Below are 12,856 nucleotides of genomic sequence, written 5' to 3' on the forward strand. Positions count from 1 at the left end.
AACAGCTGACATGGCTTTATGTGAGATTTAGTGTGAAGAACTTCATGAACGTGATTTTTTAAAAATAAATGATAAATGACCCACACTTGTATTGCGCCTTTCAGAGTCAGAGGACTCCAAAGCGCTTTACACTACAGTGCGTCATTCATCCATTCACACACACATTCACACATGGATGGGAACGAGCTACGATGTAGCCACAGCTGCCCTGGGGCTCACTGACAGCGGCGACCTTAGGACTGTTATAACTATTAAAACTATTATAAGTTTTAAAAAGTAATAATTTTTAAAAGTCACATGTATCATTTGAATTTTAACAAGGAAAATACAGGATCTTGTAAAATCTTATATATCAAGGGAAATCACTTGATTGTAGTCATAGTTAGACTTGCATGTTCCTGTTCTTTGCATTACAGCATTTATTTCTGCCCACACTTCAGTTATTTCATACCTCAGGGCTTTGCAGGAAATCAATAGCAGTGGATGTGGAAAGCAGTAGACGTGGTGCAACTATGCATTTGGACTACTTATTTATTGGATCTGAAGGTCAAGATTAACAGCCTCAGGTGTTTGTTATAAAAGTAATAATTCTACATTTTGTTCTTTTTTATTGCTAATTAGTGAAGTTTAAAAAGTCTTGTAAGTAGATTCTGCTGACGTGTGTATAAGACACAACAGCTTTTAAAATTTATTTCCTGTATTTTGTGCTGAAGGAAAAAAACAAACACTGTAGGCTTCTCATTTAAACGTGTGCTTCTGACAACAGGATTTGGATTCCTACTTCCTGATATATACCTCTCCTCTGATTGGATAACAGCAACATGACTCTACCACTAACTCTGTTTGTTCTGCAACTTTAAGGTTTGAGCTCTACAAACAAGACAAGTCTGGAGTTCTTCTGTGTGGTGGAGCTGCTAATGCTAACGGTTAGCTTCTACTAGCCGAGACGTTTTCTGCCATTTCCTAGATGCTAAACAAACAACAGCCCTCCATGTTGAGTCAAATGGGTGAGTTCATGAATGTCAAGTGACAGTGTGACGTAGATCTGTCAGGCTTTTCAAATCCTAGAGTTTCACCGTCAATTTTCTATCAGAAGCTAATGCAGGAGATAGGTGTAGGAGACTGTTGTTTTTATCCTCATCCTGCATGAAAAACTCAGTGATTAAAATTAAAACAATAATTCAGTCAGTAACACCTATAAGACCATGCGCATGAATGTAAATCTCAAACCAACTCTCGAGCATTTGACTTTTTTCATGTATTTTTTTCTTTTTGGAATTTTATATTTGATATTATGATAATGCTTTTTTGGATCACTGGGCTGAAAATTGAATGGGAATACATTTTATAGATTAAATCACATTGAATTGATTAAATGAGTGCCATTTCTACAAGTTGTCTTTACAACCTATTCTCAAAGTCACGATTTGTTCTAAAGTTTCACCTGATTTAAATTATTTGTTGTCTCCAATCAGTTACAATTTGGCTCCAAATGTCAATAACCCCAGGTCTCCAAACTTTATAGATCATGACAACTAAGATGAGTTTTAGATGATGCGGGTCATGATTCTGACTATTTAGAGGCGAAAAACAAGCATTATTCAAGTTAATTCTAACCCTGCATTAGTCACAGACAGGAAATGGACAGGGAATTGATAAGGTCAGAAAACGCCAGTCTCTATGTCACAGGTGAAATTAGCATTCATGACCCAGCCCAACTCTATTTGTGACCGTGGAAGCTGTGTTGATTTTGTAGTCAGGAGAGATCAGAGCATGTCTCGGATAGTAGAAGCTAACTCCAAAACGTGGCAGATGATGATCGGGTTAAGCTTTGTTCGAATCAAAAATGGAACAGATGTGGAAGTTTTCGCACAGCTTCCACACTGACCAAAGATCATTTAGTCCAATCAGAACATTCCAACTGGCTGGATGCAGTGCGCTTCCAGATGTGGAGCTCCAGCAAGTTTCCGAAAGGTGTTTTCCCGGATGCTGAATGCAAATCATCATGAAGCTGGACAGTAAATGAAACTTGTTTCAGGGAGGTGCATCTGGTAGATTTCATTTCTAAATAAGTCACATTATTTTTTGCCAGCTTTTGTTTATATTTTAAACGTATTCGGTCAAATTTCTAATCATTCAGTACTCCTGTGAGAGCAGAATTCTGTAGATGTTAGAGTTAGGGAGCACAGTCTGTGTGCATGGGCGTAATTTTCACTTTAGAAGGGGGGGGGGGGGGCACACCGGGGGGTATCTTTAAAGTATGTTCTAATGGGAAACAGGCTTCAATACAAACTGTCTTTCTGCTTGGTCCTAGAGCTCAACCAGTGTCAATTTAATATATCGTAATATTGTTTTTGGATGGTAAAAAGTGCAGGGGTCAAAACTTGACTTTGGAAAAAGTGGGGGGGGCATGTCCCCCCTGTCCTCCCCCCAAATTACGTCCATGTCTGTGTGAACGAGTCTGTCCAGAAGCCGCATGGAAAACTGAACAACATCCATTCCACATTCAAGGCTTTAGTGTTTGTAGAGATAACACATCTTTATCCAAGAAAGAAGAGCAAACAAAATCAACTCCCAAGGCATCCATTCAAAGAAGAGGCCACTGCAAATGTGTTTTAAAAAACGAGTGAATGAGACCTTTAACAAACACAGACATGCAAAAATAAATAAATAAACAAACAAGGAAACCTCAAAATAAGAGACAAAACATGTTTATTTCCAAATATATCCCTTTGTTTCCTATGGTAATTGATAAATAAATGAAATGCAAGTAAAAAACATCCCCACATGTCAAAACTGATCCCCTCAAAAGACAAGACAAAAGATTATAAAGAGTTTTAAAAGCACGGTATAGAAGCACGTTTTTCTCGGGGCAGCTGAATGTATAAAAAAGGCTAAGTTGATCACAAACTGGTACAAGAAAATACAGAAAGCTGCAGCAATCAAAAGAAAAAATAAGTGTATTATTCATTTATCCTTTAACCATTCCCCCTTAACACTTGAACCATTTTAACTCTCATTTGTTCTTCTGTGAAGCTTCAATCTAAAGAGAACCAACAACTAAAAAAATCTAAACACTTAAACCAAATCAGCACCTTATTAGTTTAAAGTCCCTGCCTCAAAGCTGAGTTCTGGACCAGAACCACGAGCCTCGGGTTTTATCTTACACCGTTGATGCCCCTGACAACACTGTGCCTTATTAATCATTGACCTGGTTGCTGGTGTTGGTTTCAGCGCTCTGGGGATTGTGTTCACACAGCCAACGGCCACTGCAGCCACTTTAGGACTCAACTTGTACGAAGGTTTTTGGAGGATAAAAAGTCTTTGAACGGGATGGAAATCAGCATCAGCGACAAAAAGCATCACAGTGAAGGAGTTGGAAATGATAAAGATTACGAGGAACTCTTGACAGTTTAATACGCTGGCCGACTTAAGGCGGCGGTTGCGGCCATAAAGCTACGCATAATGTTCAACAGAAAGGGGAGGGGATGTGCGGCACATTTCTAATTTACCAAATCGTTAATCTGACATATTCATCTCCTCTTGATAAAACCCATGGTAGCTACTGATATAAATAATTTCTCAAATGGAAGCTTGTAGTCAAAATGTTCTCTAAAAATGTGTCGGAAATGAATTTGGACGGAGGAAGACAGTTGCCACCAACCAGATGGTGTCAGCTGGGGGCTCCTGTCATAAAGATGTTTTACTGGAGCCCTCGGCAGCTCTTAAAAACACACGTCACGAGTGATGCAACAGCCGTTCCTGGTGGAGTTTTGTAACAGACAAGACGATTTCCAGTAACCATTCATGGTGGAGGAAGATGTCATCCGCTCGCCTACACCTGTCCTCAGCTGTCTGCTGCAGACGCTGAGCTGGACAAATGGAGGGAATAGAGACGAAGACGGGCCGAAGGAGAAAACACCCATCCGTCTAGCAGCATCGGTGCCCTTTAGTTTGTCCGGAGCTGGTAATCTGCCAAGAAATGTAACGTCGGAGCATTAACACACAGCTTTGTTCTTCTCATCAGTGCCATTAGGAGAACTATTAAATCCCTAAACAAGATTTGCACAAATTTAAGCTGTAAGTGCGTTTTAATAAATCACTTCACTAACCTTTACTACACTCAGTATGTGATGATGTTCAAATGAAGTTCCTGAAGGATGGTTCCAAAATGAAATCTAAATGTCACATTGTTTCACAATCTTTAATGAGCCAGACCAGAAGGGCTAAAACTGCCTCTAGATAATTATCGCTGCACAAATTTTTCAGTAACAGTGCAGCAATGTGCTAATAGTGTCATCGAAGAACTTGCAACCAGGAGAAGGACAAATTAACTCAAACAACAAGTCATGTGTGACAAATGTATGTCTCATTGGCACTAGTTTTCTGCTGTGGTCTCTTTTGCAGTTGAATGTCTTGGGAGTCTTTTCTGTGGGGAAAAAAAATACCTCTGGCGTTCCAGTTTCAGGAGGTAGAAGTTTGCCAGAGGAGTGGGACGCAGAAAACCACAGGATTACCACTCTTACTCATTATTTCCTGATATGTAAACTTCTGGTCTCTGACTGGCTAACAGCAATGTGACTCTTCCACTGCCTTCATTCACTCTTCTTTCTTGGAAAAAATGCAACCGATAACACAAGTCCAAATGGGTCCTGGAGTTGCTAATGGCTAGCTTCTGCTAGCAGAGATGGACTCTGCTTTCTCCTGGCTGCTGAATCAACAACCGCCTCCCACAATCACGGTTGTTTTCTCATTGCTTTCCTTCCTGCAACTGAAACAGGAGATGGGGGCTGGAGACAATGTTCGTGTTCAACATGCATAATCGATTCAATTCAGTTTATTTATATAGCACCAAATCACAACAACAGTTGTCTCAAGGCACATTTAAAGGTAAACACTCCAACTGAACCACTGAGTTCAGTTCAACATGCCAGTTAGTTAAAAATATCTGATGTAAGGAAACCCAGCAGATTTCATCGCATCACTGACTTTGCAGTGATCCCCATACTAAGCAAACATGTAGCGACAGTAGAGTAAAGCACCCCTTTAACAACATATGCAACTCTGAGTGATCAATACACATATACAGCTTCTCAGTGAGCGAGACATGTAAGCAAACAAAACAAACAAAAAATACCGGCTGAGTCAGGGATTTATCCATCCACTCTGATGTTTAAAGTGACAGTGTGTATTTTCCTTGGCGATAGGGGGCAGTAAACACCCAAGTCATTGCAAGCAAGCAGTATTTTTGTGTTCGAGTAAGACCGGATGGCCGCTAGGATCAAAAATCCCTACTTTCGAGTATTTTGTCAGATTGTTCAACCTCCAGCAAAATGACAAGCACATTAGACTCCTTTACATCACTGGCAACGAGTGAAGAGGTAAATGTATAAAACAACAAGGGCAATAAATAAGTTTTGTAACCATTTGTTACAACTCAGTATATGCAGAGTAGGGCTGAACAATTTTAGGAAAAGATCGAATTGCAATTTTTGTAGCAGAAATTGCGATTTCGGTTCAATTCACCATTTTCTGCAAACAAAGGTCCAACAGTAGCCTGCCAAGTCACCCTGTAGATTCACTGAAAAGATGGTCTAGATTCTAATCTAGTACAACAAATCATTCACATTAATATTTACTCTTACAATAAAAACTGTTAAAGCTATTAATATTTTCTCCCATTATTATCTTTTTTGTGTGTGTTTGTGAAGCAACTTGTGATTTTTATCTAGAGGAGCTTTATGAAAACATGTTCTACTCCAAATATGCACAGAGGAAATCTGTAGGTAGAAATGGCTTTTAAATGTATTAAATAAAAAAATGCACACAGTTTTCCCTGCAGGCTGGCTGCACGTTTTTCGAAGCCGTCCGATAGTTTTTCCTCACTAAAACGTCAGTTCCGTGAGACACGCACGCATTCTGACACGTTAGCTTGTTTGAACCTAACGTGTGCCGTCAGAAACATTCAAACCATTTTTAAGAGAAGTTGAGCTTTCAAGTCAACCAAAGTGCGCGACTCCGCACTCGCGCTGATGAAGCATAAACCGAGCTTTAGAAATCAGCCTGAACCTGCTCCGATGTGGGAGGAGTCTCTCTCTCCCCTACCCAACTACATTCTCTCTCTCTCTCTGTCCCGGGCTCACCTACGGTTCCATTATTATCGGCTCTAGCAGCGCTGTGTGTGGGAACATAAAACAGGGAAAATAACCTGAACATGCAGCTCTGACAGCTGTGGAGTTGGGCTCGGCTCTGGACGGTACACCCCACCCCCCTCCCCCGCGCTGGCTTTTGCCACCACCATAACACAGAAAGAAAACCCCCAGAGATTAGACCCGCTTCCATGTATTTTAGACCCAAATTTTACGGTTATGTTACGAAGCCGCCAATAATTTCCAACAACTGGGCATCAGTTAACTCCTTTTCAACATCATTTCGATGGATATTTCCAGGGATTAATGGTAAAAACTACACATTATCTCTTTAACTATCTGGGCCTTGACTAGTAGTGTAAATTTAGTAAATTTTACATGAAAATATGATAATTAGCAAAAATATTAAGACATTTAGTGTCTAAACTGCAATAAGATATCTTGCATGGTGATAATTTAGTTCATCATGTAGAAGTAGTCAGAAATGTAAAATGTATTTTTAATTTTATGTACAAATTCAGTGGAATTCAAACCAAAATGTTCATGTTTTTGCGCCCACAGCTGCAGCCTTTTGAAACTGCGGGTTTAGAGATGTTATGACTCTGTGCTGGACAAGCATTCAGTCATTAATAAGGCAGTACTCCAGTCTACAGTATCAGTGCATTATTCAATCAGTAGAAAGTAGTGGTGAGTGAAATTAGATCTTGTCCTCCATCCCTGTGTTGCCGGTGGCAGCAGTCTTCTCTTCAGTCACCATGATTTCATCACCCTTCTCACTTTTACCCAGACTGAACTTTTGCCCTCCTCCTCCTCATCACACTCCTTCTCCTATGCCTCCTTGCTGATGTTGCAGCAGGCAGATAGGAGACAGGGGCCTTGGCATTTGCAGAGTGCCACCCTGGGAGCTCTTAAGCTCTCTGTGGCATTATTTAACCCCTGCATTCCTGACTGGTGCCTGATTAAAGCTAGGTAATGAATATAACTGATGCAATGGAGTCAGGTTGTTTTTTGCAGTTTAAAAAATTCCTGGCTGTCCTAAAAACAAAGGAATTCAGTCTCAGTTGCCTTATCATCTCTATTTTTGCATTTTTGGAGCCATTAGGCTCGTACAACATTGCAGTGCCCTAGGTGTGGGTGTGTTGTCAGAGCGGCATTCCACGTGTTAGCTTAGCAAAACAAATTTAACTGCAATTTCTGTTGTGTTCTGCAGAAAACCCAGACAGTTAGGGAAGTTTCTAACCAGCTTTGCCTGCACTTCTAAACCTGGATGGCACAGCTCGCGGTGAAAGAACCCAGCAGGCACCAGATATGATGAATGTTATTTGGCTGAGTTCATTCCAGGACACTGTGGTAAATATTGATGCAGAAAGACATTCAGACTCTGATCTCTAAGGAAAAACACCAGGTATAACATCAGGGTAACCATAGAGGCTAATGGCTCGGATTTCAAACCTTCCAGCTTTTAAGGAACATAAACTCGATCAAAAAGCTGATAAAGCAGCTCAGTGCAGTGCTGGAAATACAGATTTGTCATAACTCATAACTTTTTATGGGAGGAAACTTTATTTCAATTTGTTTTAAAACTTTTTAAGCTTTTTTTTGTGCTCTTTTTCTGGGAGAGAAGCAAAACAAACGTGAGCAAAAAGCAGATCTTCTAATAAGCTAAGCTAATGATGTTAATTATCTTACTGATGCATATTCATGAAGCCAATTCCAAGTGGGCAACCAGCCTTGGGTGTGTGTGTGTGTGTGTGTGTGTGTGTGTGTTTAGATGTGTTTTATTCCAGTGCCTTATCACCTCACCTCCACTTTGTGTGATGTAGCGCACCCACGGCAATGCCTGGTATCCACTTTTTTCTATGATCTTCAGGTAGCGAACCTAGTAAAATTAAACATGGTAGATATAATTACACCATTGATTTTCACACACTAATACACACAGTTTGTTAAGCTCATTTATCTTAATGGTACTGACATCAACAGTTACTTGTGCGCAGCGATTCTGCAGCACTCACACTCCCTTGCAGCTGACGTAAACAGAAATGTATGCATCTCCAAATGAGATGATAATGGATTTCACTGAAAGATTAATTTCTTCTCTATAGAATTTGATCAAATTAGATGATCTGAACAAACCATGAAAATACACAACAGCTTTTTTCCCCACCTTTGAGTGTCTAACAGTGTCAACAAAATCTGATAAGTGATTAATGATCCGCACTTGCACAGTGCTTTTCTGAATCATAGACTCCAAAGCTTGGAGTTAATACGAAGTGTCGCTTAATCCCTGCAATAAAAATTTCCGATCTTCTGGTTAAAATATTCAAAGATCCATCAGATTGATATTTCATATTTCTATGGAATCTCACATTTTATGGTTCATAAGTAAGATGTAAACTACCCATCCTTTACATAACTGAACCTATTCCACAGATATGAAGCTGAGTGTGGTAGGCACCGAGAGTCCTTCACAACTTATACTCCAAAGGCTTCTGCAACATTTTTGCTTTAAATATTGCTGATAACTGTTGGTATCAACGTCAGTAGTTTGTAAGCAAATTATTTCACTAATTTCCATGAAGTTTTTTAGAAATTTTGTTCTGGATGTACATCTACTGCTACGTCTGACCAAAATGGATGTAATGCCATCTTTTCTGAAAACAAAACAGATTGTAATGCGATATAATTTTCTTCAAGGTACACTAAAGCTTTAAACCGTTTATCAGGAATTACTTGACTCACAGGATGGTGATCATACGAAAAACATAAGTGGTTTCAAACAGTACATGTCACACATGTCCATTTGTCCTGATTGAATAGACATTAAACACAAAACCAAAGGAACAAGCAGTGAAAACATAGAAGATCTTACACTGAAACTTCCTGGAAGTGTGACTAAGTAAATTACGATCATTTTCAGTCATGCGCTTAGGTCAGTTTAATCTTTAACAGGTTGTTCTATACAGATAAACTAAAGTCAATCTGTGCAACAGGTGTGAACCTCACCTGGATCCCAGACACAGTGAAATAAGGGATCTCAAAATTAACTGTGATTGGTCTCTTTGCCTCCATCTCATCGCTCTCTACGCTGGGCAGGCCGAAGTGTGCCCGCATCACGTACTCCTTCCCTCCCTACAAACAGAACAACAAGGCCACCAAGCTGTTAATCACGGTGAGATGATAATGAATTTAAAAAATATATAAAACTGTACCCACGATAACACCTTGTTATGAGACGGTGAATCTCATTGCAGGAACTTAACATCTGCTAAACACAACAGATAAACCTGGTTACTCATTGCTTACAACATCACCTGAAGACTGAATTTATCTGACTGTACTTTGGTTTTTTGACTGGACATCGTTTACTGTCTGTTATGACTCAAACGTTCAACTGAAATCTATTGATCATCTGTGGCCTGTGCAGTCCAAATAATGACCAACTCTGACAGAATGTTGAACAGTCAGCTCCATCTGTCACAGTAACAGGCTGATTATTAGCTAGATAACCCATTTTAAGAATTAACAGCTGGTCATTTATGAAAAAGTAAAAAAAAGTAAACATTTTGATCTGACACTGCTTATTATTCTATTCTATTGCCATTTGATCTTTAATATTTGTTTTTTCATGCTCAGAAAATAGTTTAAGGCTCATTTTAATAGCTTCCTTCGCCTTCTTGGTTCAAGATGATATTTGTAGAGTAAGGTGGCAAATAACAGCAACGCTTTTAGCAAAAAAGTCCCTGCTTTGCTTGTTTCCTCAACTTTCATCATTAATTACTTGTTAACCAAGGCTGCCTGTGAGAATATGCAATTTTGTAGAGTTCAAAGGTGAATAACGAAGTGGAAAAAGCTTCAGAGCCGGATAAGAAAATGACAAAGGTAATTTTTAACCCTCCCCGACAGGCTGATGGTGTAATGAAATACAGAGGAGATACCAGTAAGGAGCAGATTAAAGGAACCTCGACTGAATTAATCTGCTGTTACTTTTTTGCCTCTTTTAGAAGTCAGACGTTCATTTAAACAATCGTTAAGGCAGAAACCTGACAAAGACGATAAGATGTGTGCAGAGAGGTCAGCCGCAACATTATACACGCCTCCGGTCAAGCTTTTTCACAACATGACTTCAGTTTATCGCTTTAGGGCTGCTTCCAACATAACATACAAGTGCATCGCTATCATGCTGCTCTACTTTAGGAAATGTGAAACCAATGCAGAAATTGCACCACCTGCTGTAGAACAAGTGCCTAGCATAAACTGTGTTTGACGGATGCATTTAAATTCAAACGAATCACTAAAGATTTCGTTCACTTGTTATTTTTCAACAGATCTGCAGCGGTCTCTAGTATGAATGAATGAATGTCTGTCTTGGGAGTAGCTTTCTGTTAAAAAGGCTCTGATGCTCCTGTTTCAGGGGGTAGAAGGATGTCTGAGGAGTGGGGGATGGAAAATGTCCGGTTATTCAGGTTTCCCTCATTATTATTCAGGATATGAAAATGTCTCTCCTCTGGTAAGCTAACAGCAACATGACTCTTCTGCTGCCTCTGTGCTCGCTCCTGCTCTTCTTTCTTTCTCTTGCTCTTCATAGCAGCTTCAGACCCATCTCTAAACTTCCGTTCATCTCCAAGATCTTGAAAAAGTTTGTGGGTTCTGACTCACAGTTCTGCAGGGCACTGTTCTGTTATGGTCTTGCTGGACCTGACTTCAGCCTTTGACACCGTTGACCATCACCTGCTACTGGAGAAGCTGAGAGACTGGGTAGGCCTATCAGGATCTGCTCTGGAGTGGATGTCCTCTTATCTGTCTGAGCGTTCCTTCTCTGAGGCCGTCTCCAAGTTTAGGTCCTCTACTATCTCCCTCTCTCATGGTGTCCCACAAGGTTCTGTGCTGGGGCCCATACTCTTCCTCCTCTATCTGCTTCCTCTTCAGCACATCCTGATCTCCTTCAAAGGAATCTCCTACTATCTTTACACAGATGACATCCAACCGTACATCTCCTTTAAGCCCCACGAGATGTCTAAGCTGCAGCTGTTACACACCTGCTTAGACTGTCAAAACCTGGATGGCTGGAAACTTTCTACAGCTGAATGAAGATAAGTCTGAGATCATCATCTGTGCCCCAGACAAGCTGGTTCCTAAAGTCAGAGCCTCTCTTGGTCAGCTTTCTTCTTATATCCTTACGCGCTGGCTGGTAGCATCCCTGCTACAGCAAACACGTAGCTAGCATGCTAGAAGGTACTGGATCTCCTTTTCCCTCTCTCTCCCTCCCCAATTTACATAAACTCACAGTTGATTTTGCTGTTGCAGTAAAATGTGTCCATTTGTTCTCTTTTTGTACGATTACATTGTTAAAAACTGAATATCTAATTAAATACTATGTTGTGTTAGTGCCACCTACTGGTGAAACTGAATAAGGTGTGAAATCTTTGAGAAGATATCAACTAAAGCTACTTTAGTGAATCTAAAGAATAAGCTAGGTTTTGAACGTGAACACGATCACAGAACTCTCTCCTTCCCTCTCAGTTATCTTCCTTATTGAGACGCTTCTGCTGGGATCGGAAACCCGCATTGCCGTAGGAAACGAGAGATCGCTGAACACCGGTCACCGTTTTCTAGATCCAAACATCTTTTGTTGTCCGTGACATCAAATGGTGAATTTTTTCCACCAGCTACACTGGTCACGTGTCACTTAACATTCAGAGACTCTCCCATCTTGACTCACAACAGGGAAGGCTGTTGGTCCAGGAAACAGCTGAGAACGCCTCGCCTCACCCAGTAAAAGCTAAACTTTAGCATTAGCAGCAACACAACACGGTAGAACTCCCTTATGCTTGTGTTATTTGTGGAGATAAAGCATCAACATTGCAAAGCAAACAGAGTCAATGGTAGAGTCGCATTGCTGCTAGCCAATCAGAGGAGAGGTGTCCAAGTATCAGGAAATAAATAGTAAGACTCCAGATCTAGCAGTTTTTTTGCTCGCCTCTCCTCCCACTAATTTTCACTTACTGAAGCAGGAGCTCCAGACCTATTAATTTATTTAAGAGACAAGTGCAAAAGTATTGTACAAACGAGTGAACTTGGTCTTTAAGAAACACAATTATTGCAGCATTAAAACAGATTTCTGATGAGAAGCTGTCAACTTGTTTGGATTCATACTAACAGGGAAGGATTTGATGTTCCACTGCACCACATTCTTCTCGGGCACCCACTTGGCGCTGCCTGTGCTGGTCTTGAACTTGGGAGAGTCAGCGTCACTGGGCACCGGCACCATGATGGACACATTGTTGGCAGTGGAGCGACTTTTAAACTGACTTCGAGCCTGCAGGAGGTGACAGAGGACAGAGTTCAGATGTCACAAAGATTTTACAATCAAGAAAAAAGCAAACGCATCTGCTTTTCAGTGAAGGACGCCCTTATAATTGTGCAGACTGTAATTTTGAGTTGTACAGGCTTAAAGGCATTTAACAGATGGTGAACAGCAACCCACCTGAGATGAACGTATCCTAAAAAAAAGGTCAGCTAAATGCTCAGGGACAATAGGTATTTGTGCATCACTTGTCGTTACCTTCACTTTGATCTCCACTCGGCTGTGGGAGAACCTTTCAATCACACTCTCGATCCATATGAGAGGCTTCACCTGTCAGGGACAGATCGAACAGCAGAGTGGGCAAGGTCAGAAGTGTGAAGAGTGCATCACAGCACAAACA

At 40.6% G+C, this 12,856-nt stretch overlaps 1 protein-coding gene across 4 annotated transcripts in view; it reads right to left on the reverse strand.

Moving 5' to 3' along the window:
• The window catches only part of ap1m3 (adaptor related protein complex 1 subunit mu 3), a 114,653-nt gene that overhangs the window by 48,425 nt on the left and 53,372 nt on the right, over positions 1–12,856 (reverse strand). Inside the window, exons 8-12 of one of the 4 annotated variants that reach the window (XM_015971013.3) lie at positions 12,715–12,786; positions 12,310–12,468; positions 9,156–9,281; positions 7,953–8,028; positions 2,696–3,972 (exon numbers count right to left, since the gene is read on the reverse strand). In XM_015971013.3, coding sequence (XP_015826499.1) covers positions 3,950–3,972; positions 7,953–8,028; positions 9,156–9,281; positions 12,310–12,468; positions 12,715–12,786 — 456 coding nt within the window. In that variant the 3' untranslated portion in view covers positions 2,696–3,949. Of the gene's footprint in view, positions 1–2,695; positions 3,973–7,952; positions 8,029–9,155; positions 9,282–9,365; positions 9,415–12,309; positions 12,469–12,714; positions 12,787–12,856 lie in introns of those variants that run through there. The other 3 variants (XR_011521343.1, XR_011521344.1, XM_054752093.2) reach the window with 3 other exon arrangements.

The sequence above is a fragment of the Nothobranchius furzeri genome, chromosome 8 (assembly GCF_043380555.1).
Source record: "Nothobranchius furzeri strain GRZ-AD chromosome 8, NfurGRZ-RIMD1, whole genome shotgun sequence".
NCBI classification, from domain to species: Eukaryota; Metazoa; Chordata; class Actinopteri; order Cyprinodontiformes; family Nothobranchiidae; genus Nothobranchius; species Nothobranchius furzeri.